General features: G+C 29.7%; 1 protein-coding gene across 1 annotated transcript; it reads left to right on the top strand.

Annotated features, from left to right (window-relative positions):
* Positions 1-12,328: 12,328 nt before the first annotated feature.
* On the top strand, positions 12,329-19,765 carry LOC100816905 (plasma membrane ATPase 4). The gene is made up of 16 exons (XM_003549315.5): positions 12,329-12,609; positions 14,997-15,116; positions 15,220-15,456; positions 15,635-16,396; positions 16,496-16,618; positions 16,702-16,806; positions 16,901-17,045; positions 17,162-17,326; positions 17,435-17,673; positions 17,769-17,801; positions 17,898-17,979; positions 18,075-18,235; positions 18,315-18,482; positions 18,589-18,771; positions 18,860-19,041; positions 19,328-19,765. Exons 1-16 carry the CDS (start codon positions 12,550-12,552, stop codon positions 19,422-19,424), a joined length of 2,862 nt encoding a protein of 953 aa, XP_003549363.1. The 5' UTR covers positions 12,329-12,549; the 3' UTR covers positions 19,425-19,765.
* Positions 19,766-23,969: the final 4,204 nt, after the last annotated feature.

The following is a 23,969-nucleotide window of genomic DNA, read 5'->3' as shown; positions in this document are numbered from 1 at the left end:
TAAAGCCATTTGGGCCTAACAATAGCCCATATTATGGACAGTGTCATTGGGTTCAATCGGACAAATATATTTTAGTGTCGTACTTTTATTTTCTAAAGGTACTCAGTATAGACATAAAATTGAAGTTCCTGAAAGCAATGTGATATGTCAGCAAATCAGCATGCTCCATGATGCAAAACTTCATAATGGGGATGGAGAAAGCTCTTCATTTGGGGTCCTACAAATACAACGGCAAATATGAATCAGTATCAGGGTACTCAAGGAAAGGGTGGTTGAAAAAATTAGTAAATAAAAAATTTGCGCATGCTTATCAGGTCAGTGGTTTCATATTTATCTTTTTTTTTTTCTTTTTTCTTCTCTAATCTGTAACTTGTGAGGTTGGTGTAGTAATTTGCTTCCAACAATTCACAACTGACTTAGGTTCCTCCACATGATTTTCATGACGGACAAAGAGTTAAAAAAAATTGATTTAATTAGCCGTCTTCATTTTGGGTGTGTTAGGTAGGTATTTGACAAACACAGTGGAAATGCTAGCAAGAAGTTGGGAACTTAAAGTTAACAAAGGTTGTTAATTGAATAAAATTAAGTGTTAGACTAGTTGACAGATGAAAAATGATATAAAAGAATATATTTAATTACTTAACCATAATAACTTGAGATTTGGTAATTATATATATATATATATATATATATATATATATATATATATATATATATTGCTTTTGGTATTTTAAATTATCTATCATCTTAAAAAATTACAATAATATTTTTTTCAACTTTACTTTCATTTCTAAATACTTTTTATTAAATGAAATGAGCTAATATGAATAATTTTATATTATAATTTTGATAATTTATATTATAAAAATGATATTTGATGAGAGCAAGAGAGAGTGTGTTAAGGGTTTTTTAAATACAAAAAAACGGATATATGAAAGATTTTAATAAGATGGTTATGATATAAAATTATAAATGAAAAAGTAAATAACCCTAGAAACTTATAAGCTCAAAAACTACTATAAAGAATCATTCGAAAAGTACTACAAAGTAGTAAATTAAGTTTTTACTCCTATCTTAGTTATATACATTTTTAAGTTAGTCAAATAATTAATTTAAAAAATAACTTATTTATCTTGTTAAACATACTTTTTACATGATGAGTTAATGGAAAAGCATATTATAAAACTAAAAAAACTATTGACTTTTTATTTTATTTTTTTACCACAATCAATCAAATGTTGTATCTTTGCCTTGGCTTATAGATTGTTCAGTTGGCATTCCTGATTTTCTATCCTTCTCCTGTAACGGTACAAAAAAGGCAACCTGTTATGTCATTGTAACTTGTAAGTAGATTGAGTTTAATCATATACCATTTGCTGCATTACCACAATAATTCTTAGGCTTGAAAATCTTGTGGACCCGAATATCTAAAATAATATTGATACCTAACTGTGCTTTAATGGATTGATCATATAAGTTATGTAACAATGTTTTTGCATTCCCACTGATGGATTGAGAGGCACTGTTGAAAAATGAAAAAGGTGGGGACTAGGGTAGTGGAATATCTACATTGCATTAGAGGACAAGAAAGAAAATAGGCGACTTGGAAAAGTGTATGCTATGTTCATCTCACTTTCCCCCAAATTTACAAAAGTCGTATCTATTAATAGAAAATCAATGATCTAGATCTTCAACACATTCATTTCTTTTTTCTTATTATCCTCAAATTATTTTCCTATATTCTAAACTATATCGATATAATGTATCGTTCAATATCCGAATTGGAATCTTCCAAAATGAAAAGTGGGCAATGAAATGACTCCAAAAGAGCATAGGCAGATAAAAATGAGTGCTTACACAATCACCAGAAATTCCTATTGGACGTGCTTTGCTTTTTAGCGGCAATAACACCCTCTTTGGCTTTGCTTTTCTCTTTAATGCTTTTATTTTGTGTGGAAGTATAGCTTCATAAGTTAGGTTTGCAATGCCCGAGACAACTAATTAGGTCCAACAAAGGTACAAAAATACAACAAAGTACATTGGCATGGATGAATTCACCAAATGCATCATAACTTAAGAGTTAAGAGCATGCATACTTGTGTTATGGATACATGCAAGTCACATGTAACAAGAAAAAACACACCATTTGCTATTGTTTTCCACAAGAGGGGCAACCCGTGTGTGTCCTCTGGCGTACCCAATGGGTAATTGCGAGTAATTTAAGGAGGAGAATGAAAAATAAGAATGGGATTAAGGGAGACTCAAAGGACAATCAACTTTTGGTGGTAAATGGTCATTAACATGGGGGCACGCATGATTGGACTTGGACCAAGAAAATCATGCTTTTTGCTCACCAGAAAGAGGAAAAACAAATTGCAGACAAAACGTACAAGAATTACCACGAAAATAATCCCTCAAAGTCGTACGGATTTGAAAGGAACTTAAGAATATGTTTTTAATTAATACGTCATACTCATATAATTTTTTTTATTAAAATATATTTTTCGTCCTCATCAATATTAAACTATTCAAAATTTGTATGTGTAAAATTTTTATTATATTTTTCGTCCTCAAAAAATTGTTTTTTTATTCAGACATAAATTCGGATAAATTTAAACTTACAACCATAACTTTATATTAATTATGTATGTAATTGATGTAAATGTGACATTTTTAAATTTAAACTTACAACGATAACTTTTTATATCGGGTGTGTATATAACTGATGTATAAAAATAATGCATGTAGGTTCAAATATTTGAATCTTATTCTTAACAAAAAAAATTATGCATTTTAATTTTATGAAGACAAAAAAAGTATCAAAAAATTTATAGAAACAAATTTTAAATATTTTTATATTTTTTATGATAAAAAATATATTTTAGCCCTTTTTAAGAGTGAGAACCTATGTTAGTTATATTATAAAGAAAATATTGTTAATTATTTTAAGAAAAAAAAATTCTAAAAAATTGTTTTTTTTTTCAAATAAAAAATAAATTAAAATAAGACCACCTTCTTATACTCTTGTCATAAGATTGGTCCAATTAATAATGAACAAATTCATATTCAAAACGAATGTGAACTTAACTCTGGTTGTCATCTTGTTAGTAAATAATATATAAATATTTTTGTTAATGTTCTTTAAACCTTGAGAAATGTTATCACCCAGAAAAATCTCACAATCCAGCTCACCTAAACGTTCTATGAACAAGCCTTCTTATACTCCGTACATCAGTTTATATTTTGAGAATTAGTTGAATCCTTTAAGTACTTATTAAGATAGAGTAAAAAAGACATAGAGCATACTGCTGGTGCATGATACTGTGTTCTCTACCGAGAAAATATAGAGAGCATGCTACTATTTAAATGATACTCTGCCATCAAATATTACCTTAACAAATAATGAATGACTAATTCTATTTTTTTTATTTCTACTGGTTAAATATAGAATATTAAATATTTTTACCTTTTCATTGAATATTTTCTTAAATTATTAGAAATATTTATACAATAAATTATATATTTTCTGTCTTAAGATTAACATTTGTCACAAAAAAAAGATATAAAATTACTCATAAGGAATTTATAATTCTTGTAAGATAAACGCAGGCATTCATCAATGGCATGTCTCCGCACATGCTTACATGTTAGTGTGTGGAGCAATCCAGCTAACATATTTAACTGTCTGCACTCAAATTGGAGCATTATTTAATGAACAAGTCTCGGAGATTTAGCAAGAGTCAATTTGTCTCTCACGAACGTACACTGTAAAAATCTCTTTGTTGCTACTAGTAGAAGTTTTATTTTTCCAACATGATTATGCGTTAACTGAGCGTCAAATTAATCATGTTCACAGAATAAGGTTCATGGAATGACCTTGTACGTGTAAGCACTCACTTCTATGGCTTACTTCAACAGCACATGATTAATTAGCTAAGTATTTGGAAACATACATGCATAGCCGACCAAAACAAGTAAGCTTGAGTTTGACAGAATTATTAGCAAATTATATGTATACATATGTACATGGACCTCTATGATTACATTTTTTATGGTCACTTCCCTGTTATTTGTCATGTTGGAACTTGGAACTAATCATTGATCAGCAACCAAGAGGGAGAGTGTGCTATTATTGGTCTAGTCTAGGTGTGTGCAAATGAATTGAATTATCTTCATTTTTGTTTTATACTAATACTTTGATAGTACTAGTATATTTGAGTCAATTGAGCACGCATTTATTTAATTTTTAAACCTAATCGAAGAAATTTAGTCAATATAAAGATATTCATAAAATATATCCAGACATTTTCACATAACCTAAAAAATTGACAAAAGGAACAGTTTTATCTTCTAACGTATATTAGTTTTATACGCCTCATCGAAAACAGTTTTTTTTTTAGGACCGCAATTGGGTTGAGTTTTCTTTTTGACTAGTAAACCTTAAAGACAAAAAAAAAAAAATGAGGTAACTGGCTAAGATAAAGTTGCATAGGAATGGTCGATGAATGATTATGTGTGTGTGTATGGAAAAAAATACATACAGAATGTGGGCATATTTCAGCACAGCACATTGACCATAAGAAAGCCAATACGGAAAAAAAAAAGTTGAATAAAAGAGAAGCTTGGAAATTGAAACTAACTCAACTGCACAAATGAAAAACGTTATCTTTTGTAGAAATTGCAGCTATATTTGCAAATGAAAGAATCCGCTTTATAGTTATTCTTTAATTATAAACAATAATTTATATGATATTTACTTATTCAATAAACATTTAATTAAATTGTTTATCTAAATGCACCCATGATTTATGTCACGTCTGATTTATTAATCAGAAATTGAGAATTTTAGAGGTTTAAATAGAAAATTTTAATATATATAATTTTAGGGTAATTTTTGTGAATAATGATAAGTGTCAGTCCAATAAGTTTTAAATCCCACTCTTTTGAAAAAAATAATGTTGTGTATTAAAAATAAATCAAAATTAATAATTATTCAACGAATTTCACCTTTTATTGCCAATATTGTGGGTGTCAATGAATAACTGCCAGCTGCAATATGGTATTTTCTTGCATTGTTCACATGATAAAATTACTAAACAATTTCACATGATAAAATAATGTTGTGTATTAAAAATAAATCCCTGTCTTCCTTGTCGTTCTATAAAACTATTCCTTTATTGTTCTATGCGTAGACTACCTTTTCATCCAACTGATTAAAGAAAAGATGAAGACGAAAGAGAAAATTGTTAAGGGTAGGTAGGGATATGTTCTGATCTAGTGATTCCAAAAATTAAATGTGTGATTTAGAAGTACAAAAAGTACAACTAATTACTCATTTCTCACATAAATTATACTTGGACAATATAGTCAACGAGATCATAAAATTATACTTGGACAATATATCATACATTATACATAATTATTTTATATTCCTAACATACTAAATTAAATAAGTGAATATTTACAGAGATATAAGGGAAAGTTGCTCTGAATTGAGATAGATCTGTTGGGGAAGGGGGATTGCAATCTGTTGGGGACAAATGGTTTAGGAAATTTTGAAAGATTCGTGTGGATTCTAATTCACTGTTGACGGATCAACTTTTGTCCAAAGGATATTTTATGTTGCATTCATGTTATACACTCATCAGATAAATTCACTCAATTCATGGCAATGGAAAAAATATTACTTAAAATCATTTTTTTTTTAGAAGTCAACTAAGTAGCGGATGGTATGATAAAGCACGCTATCGAGAAAAATGTTAATTTTCGTGTCTTAGATTTCGTCTCTAACTTTGTTCTTAAGGCTGCAAGAGTTTATATAACTCAAGTTTGTTTCCCTAAAGGCTTTTAGTTCCTCTTCTTAGAACAATTCACCAAAAATACCTTTTTTTATATAATGTAAGATTGATCAAATGATTAAAAAAATAAAATAAAATAAAATTACAATTGGATGTTTAAAAAACCTAATAAAATAACATCATTTGTCAATAAAAAAGTTAACATATTAAAAAAATTATATCCAATTCAATATTGTGAAACTTATTGCTTAATAAAGTAAAAAAAAAAATCAGACATATTCATAATATTAAGCCTGATACTATTTACTTACTCTAACTTTTCCAGTTTATATAATGTTTTAAAGTTTTTACATAAATATTAAAAAATATAATTAATTCATCAAAATTTATATAAAACATCAAGTAATTTTTTAATATATTATCATCTATCTCTTTAATATATTTTTTACATTCTTTTATTTATAAAATTTATTTTATAAAGACAATACTTATTTTTCATGGGACAAAAACAATAATTATTTAATTTATTCAAATAGAATAATTTTTTACGGGAGCAATTACCCCCTAGCCGGCAATGTGCACCATCCCCTTTTAGTACCATTGACTATTTTGAATGCAACCTTCAACTGCAAAGGAGAAGTTGGAAATAATGTTTTTACTTCTATTCTACCAAACCCAGACTCAAAATTGCAGATAAAGAATGAAAGTAAACGATTAGAAGTAGAATCATTTTAGTTTAATTAGTAGTTTTAAATTGAAATTTTAAGAATAAAATTATATTAAATACTTAAAAAAATTATCAACTATAATCAACTCAAATATTTTTTTATTCGTATTCAGCTTAAATATAATTGGCTTAGTAAAAAGAAAACTGTGATCTATATACATATAAAAATAAAAAAAAAAAACAGAAAACGGCCAGTAAAAAAATTTCAAAGTCAAAAAGAAGTGTGGGTTGAAGGCTTAAATTAAAGCAATGAGAATGCGGCGTTCTTCTTAATTTCCACTAGGACTTATGTTTTTTTTTTACTTACATGGTTTGTAAACATGGAAGACTTTAATTAATAAGAGTCAGCAAAAAAAATACAAGAATTTAATTAATAATTAGGAAAAAAGATAACTTTAGTCCTTCTATTTTGTTTAATTTTCAAATTTTTTTTCTATTTTAAAATAAAAATATTTAATCTTTCAATTTTTGAAAACTAGTAATTTTACTCTTATTTTTTAATTTTTTATATGTTATAAAGTTAATTAATATAAGTATATAACTAAGAAAATAAAAAATAAATATAGAAATGTTATAAAAATAATTCTATATTTTTTCTGTAAAAACGAAAGATTGATTGGAATGATTCAGTCAAAAACCAAAACCCTTTCTCTTTGTCAGTTAGCCTGCCAATAAATAACAATAAGGGGGCGACATACGATGGACTTTAGCGCATCTGATTATAGCAGATTAATGAACGTCGTAACGATCAACGGTAGAGATATGACGTAGCATGGCAAGTGGATAGTTTCTGCTGCCACGTCACGTGAGTAGGAGTAATCAATGGAGTTGACGCAAAGTGACGATGAGTGTGAAATCAAACTGCTGCATTGAATTTTAGTCGTCATCATCATGTGGCGTCTGAAGTTATTTTACGGGTGTTAAAAATCAAACTGTTTGCAAATTGTGAAATGGATCCAAAAATAAAAAATCTAAAAAATTATATATTATTATTTTTTGTTTGATTCAGTTTTCAGATTTAATTTATTAAAAACAAACTAAATTGAATCAAATTACATATGATAACTATATTGAATTTTATTTAATGAATGTTTAGTGTTATGTAACTAGTATTATTTTAAATTTATAATGGTTATAATATGTGATTTACAGTGTATTTATTTTTTTAATAAATTTATAATATCTGATTTTTGTTATGATAATTAATAATAAGTATTAAAAATTTGTTATATTTTTTATTTTATAATCAAGATGTATATTTTATTTTTATATATTAAAAAATGATGTGTCAATATTTTTTCAAAAATAATGATAAATATAAAGTGATGCAAAAATTTATTATTATATTACCAAAGAATTTTATAATATTATTGTATAATCATCTTACAATAAAAGTAAAAATATTAATTTTAACTAAAAGATATTAAACAAAATTTAATAATTTTTTTTCAATAATATAATATAATAATTATTAAATATGATCGATAGATTTAAAATTATGATAACAAATTTAAAAAACTGTTAAATCAAATAAAATAAAAAAAATAATTTGATTTGAATTTGATATTATATTTAAATTAAATTAAATTATATATTTATTTTATGTTTGATTCGAATTAATTTTTTATTTAAAAACTAAAGCAAACCCACCTCGAACACCCCTATGTTATTCTGCATTAAATTCTAGTAACCGACCAACTCTATTTTAAGTCAGTCTCTCCATATTTTTATTCATTTTCATTTGCTTATTAATAACTGTTTTAAGGAAACGGATCACAAATTAATAGTAGCAATATTTTTTTTATAAAAAATAATTAATAAAAACTAATTAGTAGCATCTTTGTAACAGTTACATACAACTTTTTGCGTCATATTTTTGTCATTAAAATATTTATTGATTTCGGGGGATATTTAAAATCCATATTTATGATTTATAAAATTGTTTATCTCTTTGTTAATTTGTTTTTCAAACGAAAACGGTTCTTGTTTTTTTGGTCAAAGTTCAAAATCAGCGGGCGTTGAAATTTTTGTACTTTTGACATCTATGAGCCAAACACACAAATTCACTTTTAATTTAAAATACTATAAACTTTTGTTGAGAAATGATGATGTTAATATATATAATTGACACATTTTGTGAATTAGGGGGGCGATTGTCCCTTCACAATCAACCTGGTTCCAACTTTGGTTGTCATTTTTGTCGTAGCTACCTTATAAAGTTATTTTCGTTTTGATCAACGAAGGAATGCAATGAGTTGTTGTGTTATATATGATGAAGTAGTCCATGAAGAAACAACTTTGATATTAAAAATTGAAAGTGAAATAATCAAACCTAAAATAGAACCATAGCTTCTAAGATTTAGGATTTTGATTCCAAAAAATGCAAGAACTTCATCGTGTCGATTTGGATTGGAAATGCAAGGAAGGGTTGAAAAAGAATAATCGCGCAAAGAGAGAAAAAAGAGTTAAAACTAAAAAGAAAATGGAATAAAGCATAAAAAAATAAGTAAAAAAAAACTTCAAATATTTTTTAAATAAATAATTATTTTCACCTCAAAAGTGTATTACACTCACAAATTCATCCCTTAAAATTGAAAAAGTAAATTTTAGTATCGGAAAAGATAAAAAGTAAAATAAATTTATCTTTTTACCATTAACTTTTGTTTATTAACGTTAGAAAACTTGTCAACATATACACAAGGACAAAAATATCAAGAAATAATTGTCCGCATAACATTTATTGATTGACAGTAATGCGGTGACTCTACGAATGAAAATGTGAATAAATTTTTAACCTTTGTTACTATAGTTAGACCCAAACACAAGATTAATATTGTTCTTTTGTCGTTGAAGATAAAGCTGTCTTTTCGCGTTCTATTGTGATGTGCAAGATAAGAAAACTGTCTTCTTTTGTTTGTAATAATAATTCATCTTCTCCATTAAAAAATTTGAAACGTGTAATTATTTGTTTGGGTCTCTGCTGTTTATAAGTCTATTTCTCTCTTGTTTTGAACTTGGTGCTTTAAGGCTTACAATGTTATGAACGAAATTGGGTGAGGCTTGGTGGTGGTAGAATATTTTGTGAGTAAGAAGTTACCATGTTTACACTTTGATGAAGAATCCTTTTCTTTCCTTTTTTTTTCCTTCAATGGAAAAATTTTGGACAAATAATTCTCTAAATTTTCCCCTTTCCTTTCATTGTTTGAATAGTTGATTTGTATTTGAGAGTATAATATCAATTGCTTTGTAGAAAAGATACTTTTGAACCTTGATATATATTATTGTTTTTCAAATGACAGTGAAGCTAAGTCATATGCTGTGAGGGACGAAAAACGTACTTTCAATTATTTATTTGATGTGTATTATAATTATATAAGTGATCATCAACTAGTTTGAGGAAACTATAAAAGCATTATAATTTTGTTTGCAAGATCTTTCATGTTTGTTTTATTCTACTTGTGGATGATTCATTAAAAATTTGATAAATTGATTTTTTATTTGAAAACTTACCCCTATTTTGTCTTGAGTTATGATTCATCTGTCATAAATTAACATTATAAATATAATGTTAATTATAATACATTATAATAAATATTTATAACAACAAAATTATAAACTTATAAGTTTAATGTATTATTAGTGTATGTATTTTGTTATTGATGTCAACTAATTATGTTTATATATTTTATGAATATGTTTGTTAGTAAGTTGTATTTTTAAAGGATGAAAATGTTAATAAGTTGTTAAATATAAAGATATGTTTTGTAGTTAACAATGAACTTGTCTCACTTTTAATACTTTCAAGATTTTTTTTTTATTGTTCAAGGACTAATTTGTCAATACCACACATATTCAAAAATAAAAATAATTATTATTCATGTTTTTTTTAATCTCATTGTACTTAATTTAACATTTTAAATGACTACAACAAAGTTTGAAGTTCCTAAAAAAAAAGTGTGAAGTTTTGTTTTTATTGTCATATTGGACTTTCAATTTAGAACTTCACATAAATAATTTAGTACGAGTTTGTACGTGTGTCGACTACAATATGATTTTTCTCAATTGAAAGTAAATTTTACTATTTTGGTAACTAAATATTATAAATTTGAGTCAAACTAGGTTTTCCTAGATTTACCATAGTTCACCATGATTTCACCACCAAATTAAATATTTTTTAAGGAATCAAATTAAATATTTACTTAAGATTCCCATTACTAGGCTGACTAGGCTGACCTAGTGAGTTACTATATTTTAATTTTAATTCAAATATAAAAAATGTTGTTTTTTAAAGGAATTTTTGTTATTTTTAAATACTACTATGTATTTTTTTTACAGGACCGCTATATTTGAATACATCATAAAAAGATTGTTTTTAAATATATATTTTTTGCTTCTAAAAGTGACAATATGTTTAAGGTTCTTTCAATGAATGTCTTAAAAATATCCGTGAATGAGTATTCAATATATACTTGTTGAGTCTCATTATAATGGCAGTAGATTGTTTTACATAAGCTACAATAAATAAATAAAAAAGAATAATAATTTTATAAAATTAATATTATTATTATTAATTTATTTTTTATTTTTATATTTCATATTATTAATATTATAAAAGATACAAGTGAAAAAACAATTAATGTTATATTAAAAAATTAAAATGATAATTTTTTCTTTTTATAAGATAATTATTATAGGACACATGAGTAACATCTTATTTATTATAAAATGTTATCAACTTTTAAAAATAAGTCTTGAATATTTTCTATACTTTCAAGTTTCAACACGAAGAATATCTTTTATTGGAAGAATATTAATATTTGTCTAAAATCATTGATCCTTCATGCAATTTATTAAATGGTCATCAATTCAAATTTTACAAAACATTTACATTTTAGAAAAGCATAAAAAAGAAAAAAAAAACTCATAGAATTAACAGTGATATATGCCTAGTTGTACTTAACCTAACCGGTTGAAGAATAATTTATTTAGTTGGAGAACCTCTTATCAACCTTTAAAAATAAGCCTTAAATATTTTTTATACTTTCAAGTTTCAACACAAAGAATATTTATTTAATAGTTGTCACAAATCTCAAGCAAGAAAAGACTAAAATATAATTTTCATTCCCTTATTTTTTTAACTTGTGTTTTTAGTCCTCTCATTTTTTTAATTGAAACATTTCATTTTTATTTTTAATTGAGATATTTAGTTTCCCACTTTTAAAAAAATTGTAGTTTTAATTATTATGATCATTTTCAAATGTTGATTTATGTATTATATATAAACATTCACACAGACAACTATTTATTTATTATATACCTCACAAATGTTTTTTTAATATTATTTAATCTTATTTTATCAAAGAAAGAATTAAAAAGACACACAAGTGCATACCGGTTTGAAATTGATAAGAAAACAAAAAATTACAAATTTTAAAAATAAGAAACCAAATGTCTTAGTTAAAAAATAAAAAACTAAAATTATATATTTTTTTAAATTGAAAGATAAAATATCTCAACTAAAAAAATATGAAACTAAAACCAGAAATTAAAAAAATAGGGGACATAAATTGTATTTTTGAAAACTAACCAACAAATCGACAATGAATTTAAACAGAGTCTCTTAGGAAATATTTTTTCATATATTTTATTTTGAGATCTTGGGGTGATTTACATCGCTTAAATACATATAATAAAAGTATAACAATTTTTTTTCTTCTCTCTCAAAAAAAAAAAAAAAGAGTAACAAACTTTTACTTCTAGGAAATTGTTGAATCTGGTGTGTCGCATAGAAATTATTAGTATAGTGAGGGGTTGGGAAGTCCAAGGCGCATCAGCACGGTCAACATCATAATTGTGTGGGGAAAGGAGAATTCTTAATTGTGATGCCCTCTTTGGTTTCGGATACTATAAAACCACACACCCAAGTACCCTTGCTCTCACCCTTCTCCTTTGCAACAACCTAATCTTCATTTATGACCCTTCTTTGATTCTTTTTCTCTATTCACTCTTTCATCTCTTCTGCTCATGGCGGCTGACAAGGCAGCAATCAGCCTCGAGGAAATCAAGAATGAGACCGTTGATCTGGTATGTTCTCTCTCAACTATTTATCTTCAAGTGTTTTTATTGCAAAATCCTTTAAATTTTTTTTACTTTTCTGTTTCCGCTTCTTTTCATTACCCTTTCCCTTTTACTCTCGCAGAAAAAAGTTGAGATTTCTCAATCATAATAGCAAAATGTTCAACATGCACTCCTTTTTTCCCCCTAACTGTTCTGATCCATTCTATTTTTTTTTTTATTCTTCTTTCTTTCTGATTCTCTGATTCTGAGGTGGTGTACATTTATGAATTATGAGGTTCAATGGCATATAATTGAACCTCTCCGCTTTCTCATTTTACTTTTAATTACCATGTTTTTTGGGTTTTTCTTTTAAAATATGTTCAATTAAATTTGATAATTTTTTTTGAGAGATTGGTCTAACCTATGAGAGGAATAGTTTTTTTTTCTCAGTCTATTTGAATGAGGAGAAAAATTAAGGAATCAACTTATACAGAGGACTCCGGGTTTAGGTGAGGCAACACGCTCCGAAAGGGACATCATATGATTCCAAAAGCAACCCGCAATCTTTCCACTTTTTCTGCTATCAAACACGTGAATTGCGGATAAATTTATTCAGCAACAGATTACGGTTCTTCAAAGCTATTTCTCTATAGTTTTGTTTTGTTAGTCTTTCAAATATTTTACTCTCATTTATTTTTTTTAAAGATAAAAGATCATTTTAATAATTATTTTTTTTTATCTCTAAATCTTGTGTTAGTAAGTTTTTTGAATTATTGTTTTAGTATTTTTATATAAAGGATATAATATATTGACATTTTAAAATTTTCAGAGACGAATTTAATAAGTAATATTTTAGAGAATTAATTCTAGTGATATTTTAAGTCTACCAAAAGCTTACGCATAACAGTTGAAATTTTTTCGTAGTGTGAAACTTAGTTTTGAAAGCTCAACTCTTTTTTTCTTAGTGGATCTAACCTGTTAGAGGCAGATGAGATCCATTGCTGAACTTGCTCTGTAAGCCTATTTTTTATTTTTTCTTATTTGTCGAGCTGTATACATAATTTTATTTTCTATGCCTATCTGTCTCTTTCTGCGCCGTGTTTGGTCGGAGGGAATTTTAAGTACTTTTCCGTGGTACTTTCGCTTTTTATTTTTTTATATTTCATTTTCTGTGCATTCTGCCGCATCTGATTAACCGTATTCGTAGCAACTTTCAGATTTATGATTTAACGATCCTGACTCCTGACACAACAGGGTCCACCACTTTTTCACTTATTGCCCCTAACTTCTTTTGCAATTTTCAACATGACCATTGTAATTTATAAAATATAAATATAAATGAAGACACGTCCTCTTGTATAAGTACCCGACACGACACCTCGGTTAACTTTGATGTGTTTCATAGATAAATACTGCATACTAATTAAAAATTAAAATAAAAATGTTTATAAAATGCAATAATTATTTAATGTTTTATTAGGTGTTTTTGTTAATCTTTTTAAGACACTTGTTTGCGATACCTTGAAATATCATACTATTGTTATTTGAATTCGATTTGGTATTGTTCATGTTTGTTGTTGATGAAATGTGAACAAAAAAATTGACTGTAGAAGCCGGTGCAGGGCGTTACACATGGGAGGGATAGTTGTTCTGTTCCGTCTGACACAAACACTTTCTCTTCCTTAGCTTGGGTTGTATCAGTCAACGCTTTTGTGATGTCTGTTGAACGTGAGCCACTAATGTTTTGTGCCTCGTTTGGCTCTCATTTTTCTAATTCACACTACTTGCCATCAAAATCAACGTAGTATTATTGAAATTAAAGAATAAATTTGTTACCCCTTTTGACACTCAAAAATAAAAATGAATTTGTTTGAATAAATAATTTTAGAAAGTGGATACCCGTTAATATTTTTTTTGAAAACAATTTAACTTAAATTGATAGGAAGATCGTCTCAAAGATTTTTCATTAGCAATAAATTTGGTTTTTAAATATTAACCAAGTACTCTTATTGTATTCTGTATTTGTTCGTTCTTACTGTCATCATACGGGAGGATTTGGTAATTTGGTGTACCAGAAATACAAGTTTGAAACGCAACTCCAAGTCTCAACCCCAAGAAACGTGATTCTTATGAGGCAAAAGTGGTCTCAATTCTCAAATTATTCAATTCAACATCCAAGTACCAAGGGTTGCAATACGTGCAAAGAAATAAAAAGAACTTAAAATCTCTTTGAAAGTCAAAAACATTAATGAATAAAATAAGATGAAATAATTGCATTCATAAATCTTTGAAAGGCAAAAACTAGAAACTGCTAAGTGGTTGTATTTGAGAAGTTACTCAATTTGCAGTATTATTTCTTGTGGTGGGGAATGTGCTAAGGATCCATTTTTCTAATATCATTTGTTAATTGGCAGGAACGTATTCCTATTGAGGAAGTGTTCCAGCAATTGAAATGTACCAGAGAAGGATTGTCCTCGGACGAAGGAGCCAATCGGCTTCAAATATTTGGGCCAAACAAGCTAGAGGAGAAAAAGGTTCCTTTCCTTTCATTATGATACATTGGCTAATATATCTCTATGGCTTATGATACAATCATTAAAATACAAATGCTGATTGGTAACAATTATAATGATATAGGAAAGCAAATTTCTCAAGTTTCTTGGGTTCATGTGGAATCCTCTATCATGGGTCATGGAAGCTGCAGCTATTATGGCAATTGCTCTTGCAAATGGGAATGGGAAGCCCCCAGATTGGCAAGATTTTGTGGGTATTGTTTGCTTGTTGGTGATCAACTCCACCATCAGTTTCATTGAAGAAAATAATGCTGGTAATGCAGCTGCTGCTCTTATGGCTGGTCTTGCTCCCAAGACAAAGGTAATACAAATTGAAGTTTAATGAGAGTTCTTACATTTCATGTGTTGAAAAACAAAACTAAAAATGGTTATGAACTATAATGTGTTATTGTTTTATATACTATTTTGAACTGTTTGTGCAATTAGAAGTAACAATTTTAAGCATGTTTTAATGACTGACTCAATTATCATTATTGAAGGTTCTTAGAGATGGTAAGTGGACTGAGGAAGAAGCGGCAATTCTAGTTCCTGGAGACATCATAAGCATCAAACTAGGAGATATCATTCCTGCTGATGCTCGTCTTCTTGAGGGTGATCCTTTGAAGGTTGATCAATCCGCTTTGACTGGAGAGTCACTTCCTGTAACTAGGGGTCCTGGAGAAGAAGTTTTCTCTGGCTCAACTTGTAAACAAGGTGAAATTGAAGCTGTTGTCATTGCGACTGGTGTCCACACATTTTTTGGGAAAGCAGCTCACCTGGTGGATAGTACCAACCAAGTTGGGCATTTCCAGAAAGTGCTTACAGCAATTGGAAACTTCTGTATTTGTTCCATTGCAGTTGGTATGTTGGCTGAGATCATAGTCATGTACCCGATTCAGCACCGCAAGTACAGAGATGGAATTGACAACCTTTTGGTCCTCTTGATTGGAGGAATTCCCATTGCTATGCCCACTGTGTTGTCTGTGACAATGGCCATTGGTTCTCACAGACTCTCTCAGCAGGGTGCTATCACCAAGAGAATGACTGCCATTGAAGAAATGGCTGGTATGGATGTCCTCTGCAGTGACAAGACAGGTACACTCACACTTAACAAGCTGAGTGTTGACAAGAACTTGATTGAGGTCTTCGCAAAGGGTGTGGAAAAGGATCATGTGATCCTTCTTGCTGCAAGGGCTTCCAGGACTGAAAACCAGGATGCAATAGATGCTGCCATTGTTGGAATGCTTGCTGATCCAAAAGAGGTATTAACTTGTCTTCAATTGCATCAGTTTCTATATCAGTTAATTGTTCAAAAATGTTGATGCGATTGTTTGTGTTGAGAAAATTAATGCTTTGTGTAGGCAAGGGCTGGGGTAAGAGAGGTGCACTTCTTACCATTTAATCCTGTTGACAAGAGAACTGCTTTGACTTACATTGATGCTGATGGAAATTGGCACCGGGCAAGCAAAGGTGCTCCTGAGCAGGTAACCTCGTGACCCAGTTTTTTCAGAATTACTTAGTTTTCTGTCTATTATTTTGATGCTAATGTGGTTTACTTGGTGAACAGATCATGACCTTGTGTAACCTCAGGGACGATGCAAAGAAGAAGGTCCATGCTATTATTGACAAGTTTGCCGAGAGAGGGCTTCGTTCACTTGCTGTCGCTAGACAGGTTTTTACAGCATCTTCACGTTTGAAGTTTGTGTTTTGAAACTTTGCATTTCCATTAACTAAGCTCCCTTGGTCTTTCTGCGCTACTTCTGCAGGAAGTTCCCGAGAAAACAAAAGAAAGCGCTGGTGCTCCATGGCAGTTTGTTGGTTTGTTGTCACTGTTTGACCCCCCTAGACATGACAGTGCTGAAACTATTCGTAGAGCTCTGCATCTTGGTGTAAATGTCAAGATGATTACTGGTAAGTAATCCAACTCATTTCCTCAGTTTCTGTTTTTCAAATAGTCTCTTCAATGAAATGGGATTTATTGTCAAGCATGCTCAGCTTAATATCCTGAATTCTGTTCTACTCTCCAGGTGATCAACTTGCCATAGCTAAGGAGACCGGCCGAAGACTGGGGATGGGAACTAATATGTATCCATCTGCTTCCTTGCTTGGTCAAGACAAAGATGCAAGCATTGCTGCACTTCCAGTAGAAGAGCTGATTGAGAAGGCAGATGGTTTTGCTGGAGTATTTCCAGGTTCACACTCTCTACCAGTTCATGGCAATGATTATTTTTTCTTTCACTTTCTCTCCTTCACCTAAATGGTATTCTTCTGTCCTCATTATCTCCTATTTATACCTGCAGAGCACAAATATGAAATTGTAAAGAAGTTGCAAGAGAGGAAGCACATCTGTGGAATGACTGGAGATGGTGTCAATGATGCTCCGGCTTTGAAGAAGGCTGATATAGGAATCGCTGTTGCTGATGCAACTGATGCTGCAAGAGGTGCTTCTGATATTGTCTTGACAGAACCTGGTTTGAGTGTTATTATTAGTGCAGTCTTAACTAGCAGGGCTATTTTCCAGAGAATGAAAAACTACACGGTTGGTTGCTGTCTTCTTCCTTTATAAATATAATCTCTTTTGTTTGTAGCTTTTTCTAAATTGACATTGTTTGCTTTGTTTTCTTTGTATTTCAGATATATGCAGTATCTATTACTATCCGTATAGTGGTAAGTGGAAAAGTATGTTATGATTATACGTAATTCATCATGATAAGGAATGAGTGAATACTCATCAGTTTGGCTTCTCTCATTTTATGAATGCAGTTTGGCTTCATGTTCATAGCACTGATCTGGAAATTTGACTTCTCTCCTTTCATGGTTTTGATCATTGCCATTCTCAATGATGGTAAGGCAAATGCTTTTAGCACATATTCCTCTGAATTATACTCAAGTTCTCTTCATGCCTATGAAATTCTGACACAATAATTGTCATACTATTAGGAACAATCATGACAATTTCAAAGGACAGGGTGAAACCATCTCCCTTGCCTGATAGCTGGAAACTGCAAGAAATATTTGCTACTGGGATTGTACTTGGAAGTTACTTGGCGCTGATGACTGTCATATTCTTCTGGGCAATGAAAGAAACCGATTTCTTCCCCGTAAGAAATATTCAACAGGCATATATTCAAGTCCATATTTTGTGTCAAATAAATAACACCACCTTGATTATTTTTGCAGGACAAATTTGGAGTTAGACACTTGACTCATGATGAAATGATGTCTGCTTTGTATTTACAAGTCAGTATAGTCAGCCAGGCTTTGATATTTGTAACCCGTTCTCGAAGCTGGTCCTTTATTGAACGCCCTGGATTGCTGTTAGTTTTCGCTTTCGTTATTGCTCAGCTGGTAAGCCTGATGCTCCATTTAATTTCCCTGAATTGTTTGTAGGCATGCAACTAAAATCAGAGAAGGGTGGAACAATATTTTGACAATATGGTCTTCCTTGTTGCAGATTGCTACAATCATAGCAGTGTATGCCGACTGGGGCTTTGCAAAGGTGAAAGGAATTGGTTGGGGTTGGGCAGGAGTCATCTGGCTTTACAGTGTTGTCTTCTATATTCCACTTGATGTCATGAAGTTTGCCACCCGTTACATATTGAGTGGCAAGGCTTGGGTAAACATGCTAGAAAACAAGGTATGCATTTGTTTATTAGTTTTGTCTCTCTAATGGTGAACGTTTTCATGACATTGTTTTGAATTGGCTGTTTCAAAATGTGTCACAGACTGCCTTCACCACCAAGAAAGACTATGGTAAGGAGGAGAGGGAAGCTCAATGGGCTCATGCTCAGAGAACCCTGCATGGACTTCAACCACCAGAAACTTCTGGCATTTTCAATGAGAAGAACAGTTATAGAGAACTCTCTGAGATTGCTGAGCAGGCCAAGAGAAGAGCTGAAGTTGCAAGGTAAGCAACCACACCCTTGAGTCCTTGGACATATGAAATCATAGTCTATTGCAACTTAAAAAGATTTTAAACTATAATATAATCACAAATTGTTATGTATGGTAAGTTAGTTGATTTTTATAATAATAATTATTTTAAAAGTTATACCTATCATGATTTCTGATTGATAATATAAAAAAATTATATTGGCAGGGCATAGAAATTAGTCTGAAATATTTATCATTCTATATTCTATGTCTTTATTATTAATGCATGGAATTTCTTTCTATTGCACCTATGCTTTCAGGCTTCGTGAGCTTCACACACTGAAGGGACACGTTGAGTCTGTGGTGAAGCTGAAGGGTTTGGACATTGATACAATCCAGCAGCACTACACGGTGTGAAAAAACACTGGAAAATTGTAGATAGCAAAAGTGACCAAATTCAGTGGCATGCCTGAAACAAAAAGAGACTAGATGTCTTTGCCTTTCATATATAGGCCTTACCAATTTGTTCTCAATGTATTTTCGGTTCTGGTTTAATGGATGTCTATGCCTTCCTTTTGCTTCCATGATAGAGCCAAAGTAGTGTTAGTTTCTTTAGCCCTTACTTTTTCCCTTGCTTTCATATGACTTTGGGTGCTTCCTCATTTCTGTGTTCTCAGTTGTATGCCACATTTAGGTGGCACTGATCATATTGTGTCAATATTGGGATTTTTTAAGGTAGGAGAATAAGATTTTCTCGAAGTTCTTTTCCAGCATCATACAAAATTTAAACACCATAATTGGTTTCAGTCTATAGGAAACACTCATTAGAAAAAGATATTAATTATACACGGTATTGTTATTGAACGTTCTTACAACACTAATATTAATAATACTTTTTTATAATTAAAAATCATGTTGATGGTAACATAAAAATCACCATGAAGTAATAATATTTTCTAATAAAAAACATCATTGGTCAATATTTGTTAAAGATAATAGGTTGTGCTTACCAGTTGTTTATGGAAGTTATCCAATGAAGTTACCACACTTAGTGTATTAAAAAAGTTTAGCACAGTTTTCCTTCTTCGCCAATAAATTCCGAATCAAGTTCTCATTAAACATAGAGTGACAGTGACTTACTGTTGGGCTACTTGTACAATTAAACAACAATCAAGCCTTCCCGGTAGACTATACTTCAAAGTTATGGGGACGGATTGATAATCATAAAAAAACTTGTGGGACGGATATCTAAAAGAACTAACTTTTTTCTAAAGTTAAGACATTTTATTCAATTATAGCATCTCCAATGACGAATTATTTATTTTTAGATGATTTACATGTCATTAGATTGTTTAAAATATAAAAATCATAAATCCAATTATTGTATAGATGTTAAATTTTAGAAAATACAGAGAAAATGGAGAAAAAAACAAAAAATTATATTAGTACGAAGTATATCAATTATTGTCTTATTTAATAACTTTTTGATAGAAAATTTTATTTGAAAATTAATATTCGGTTGAAAGTTCTTATGATATACACAATATCCGCAAAATCTTATATTTTCTTTTATCAGCTGCAAAATCTTATATTAAACTAAAACTATTTAAAAGTCCATTGATATATATATGATAAAATTGATGTAAAATATACTTTTAAATGTAAAAATAAGAAATATTGGATTATATAGTCTGTTCAACTTTAATAAAATTTGATATAAAAAAAAGCAAACGAATGTCCAAAACAATCTTACATTGAGGGAAGTTTTTCTCTTCTTAAAACAATTACAATTCCAATACACACACGAACAAAAGAAACACTACTACTGGCCGTAAAAAAGAAAAAAAAAAAAAACACACTACTTTCCCTTGGGACAAAAATGCAACTATACGTCCTTTACAAGTTAACGGAACACACTATTAAGAACTTAAGACTATTACAATCTTCATCATTATGCTAACAAAGTCAAATTAACTAACTTTTGGCAAAGTTTAACCACTTAGACGCCAGCCAATTCCCTCGAAAATAAATGTGACCCCACTCAGTTGTTGAACTCAATAAATCAAATTGTCAATCACATAAACAATGTGATTCAACTTTTGGTTGAATTTTTCTGTGTACTACTACATCAACCTCTCCATGTGAAACTATTAACGAACAATTTTGCTTGTTGTTGACATGCATAATTTTGATATGCATTCAATAAAGCGAAAAAGGATAAGCTTGACCTGTTTATCCAATTGACTTGTCAATGTGATGAGTTGCATTGCGGCTATTTGTGTTTGGTTTAGTTGAACCTGAACATACATATCAACATGTCTTCTATTTGCTGCAACAATGTTTTCTGATTACGTGTTTTCTGTCCAACTTCCACAACTGGCTTAGGAACTTATAATTTGCAAAATCTTATTCATCTATGCATGACCTTGCTGCTTCTATATACTAGTGGTTATATATCTACTCCGAAGAATGGGAGCTTCGTGACGTACGAATTGCAAACCCATTCCCCTCTATTTATCATTTTTATGACAATACATTGATCAGACTTCAATGTTTGGAGTCATGACTTTGGTGTGATGCAAATAATGGAGACATGGGTAGAAGTCAATCAAATCATGACTTTAATATATGGTAGCAACTTACCCGTACTACAATGAATTTTGAAACCAACAAAAGTTGATTTAATTAGTGTATATTTTGGAAAATATTGGTGTGATCAAAAGTAATTTAACCAACAAATTAAGATCATTACTTTTGCGTTAAATTGGTAGATTTGTCTCTGAACGCACACCATAACAAAAACAATGAAAAAAATAAACATACCCTTAATATTTGATATGAAACTTATATTTCACAAGATGAAAGGGTCGTGCTTGAACAAAATAAGATTTCAACAAGATAAAAAAAAAATTGAATATGAGTTTAGTCCCTATAAATTTGTGTTTTTGGTGCCTGTTTGGTTTGTAAATAGCTCATGATAAATATTTTAGTGTTGAAAATCTTTGATTAAGAGTGAGATTTTAATTTATAATATAAGAGATTCTTTATAATTTGATTTTTAGTTTGTATTTTTTATATTGTTGAAAAAAAGAATCTTTAAGTTTATCTATTATCATGTTCATTACATGTTGACATATTGTAATAAGCTAGAGATTTTTTTAAAATGAATTTATGAACGCAACATATTAAGAAAAAAACCAACAGGAAAGTATATTTCATAATTAATTTGATATATAAAACTCATAAGAGGATACAATTACTTCAATGTATTTATAAATATAGCATAAATTAATAATATAAAAAATTTACCAAAAATTTATATAATTTTTTTGGCCCCTTAAAGCTGTGGGCCCTGGGTTATCACCCCTAGGCCCGGGACCAGCCAGCCCCTATCGACCTTTTTGTTCAACTCTTTTACTTCTCCTTCATTCCCATTCCAAAGAATTAAAGACTAGAATGCAAGATGTTTTTACTTATTAAGAATTATTATTTTAAGAATCATATTTTTGTGAGAGTCATAATTATTTTAGAATGGTACAAATGTATTTGATATGGTTAAAATATACTGAGAAACTTAAGATTCCCTCTGGGTCAAAAGTCAAAACACTCCCCTTGGTAAAAGGCATAATGAAGAAATGATGAACTTACGTACCCCATGTTACTGGTCTGGTACCATTGTGTGGGGCGTCAATGTAACGCCAATTATCCCACATCACAAGTCGTCCTCACTCATCAAAGTTATTAATAATAACTAGCTAACTATAGGTGGAGCCATGCCAATTGTTAAATCTGAGACACATGCGGATATTGCCACTTGAACCATCTTCATGTGAATCAAGTCATTGCCAAATCAAAACTGACCAGAGCAAATATTATTTTACTTCTTTATGGTCTCTCAAATACTCGTCATGTCCTTTTCAATCTCCTCCGCCAAAATACCAACATAACGTAGATAACTATGTCCTCCTCTCGAGAGATTTTATTTTTAGATTTGTGTATATGGAAAAATATTTATTGAGAGAAAATAGTTCTTTAAAACAAAATTTCGTACCTCAAGAAAATTAATGCCTTATTCTAAACTTATATATGATTTAGGCAGCAATGCATGATATGGGTTTGTGCTGAGGTAGAACATGCTTTAACTGTTCCCATTAAATATGCCAAACTGTATGGTTTGCACGTGATGCTACTGTTCAACTATACGTCTATAACTCCTAGAATTAGGCTAAAGAACAAAACGCCTCTGTGGTGTCCCTCAAAATCCAACCATATCTTCTGAATCTTTTTATTTGTATCACTAATATTTATACCCGGATTAATTCATTATATTACACCTAGTGCCAAAATGTTTAAACATTTTTTAGACCTAATGTATCGTCCACCTCAATCAACTTTTTTTTAGTCCATAATAATCAATTAAATAAAGATTTATAATAATTTATACCTTTTGTTCAATCAATTGAACTAATTTTTTTTAATAATTAATCAAATTTTTGCTTTTAAAATTTATAAGAGGATTTATTTTTAAATTTTGTAAAAAAATCAGATTAAAGTAAACATTTTATAAAATAAAAAACTAAGTAGAAAATACTCAAGATATCATGTACAAAAGAAAAGGTTTCCTAAGAAAAAAGTATCAAGCTTCATACATTTTTTTTTATATTTCAACTATGATAATTAGGATTTTTAGCTATCCGATAAAATCTATATATTTTCATAAATTTTAATCTTTGAATCAATTATAAAATTAATTTTCAATCCAAAATTTAGTGGGTCTTAAAGCTTCATCCAAATTTATGATTATATGTAATTTGATTACAAGGCACAGTTGAATGAGTACTACAATATTACTATTTCTCCATCTATTTCTCACAATTCACATAGACCTATCAATTGGCCTCTGACAAAATTTCACGAACCCGTTAATTGTGTATGACTCGTCAATTCAATTAATGTTAGTGC

This window comes from Glycine max, chromosome 17 (genome assembly GCF_000004515.6).
Source record: "Glycine max cultivar Williams 82 chromosome 17, Glycine_max_v4.0, whole genome shotgun sequence".
NCBI classification, from domain to species: domain Eukaryota; kingdom Viridiplantae; phylum Streptophyta; class Magnoliopsida; order Fabales; family Fabaceae; genus Glycine; species Glycine max.
Note: the sequence above shows the minus strand (reverse complement) of the source record. Positions and strands in the feature narration are given on the sequence as shown.

Bases quoted from the DNA above. Each gene is read 5' to 3' on its own strand.
- LOC100816905 (XM_003549315.5), top strand. From the start codon at position 12,550: ATGGCGGCTGACAAGGCAGCAATCAGCCTCGAGGAAATCAAGAATGAG. The intron at 15,117-15,219 runs GTTCCTTTCCTT...ATAATGATATAG, and splicing joins ACAAGCTAGAGGAGAAAAAG to GAAAGCAAATTTCTCAAGTT. The intron at 17,327-17,434 runs GTTCACACTCTC...TTATACCTGCAG, and splicing joins TTTTGCTGGAGTATTTCCAG to AGCACAAATATGAAATTGTA.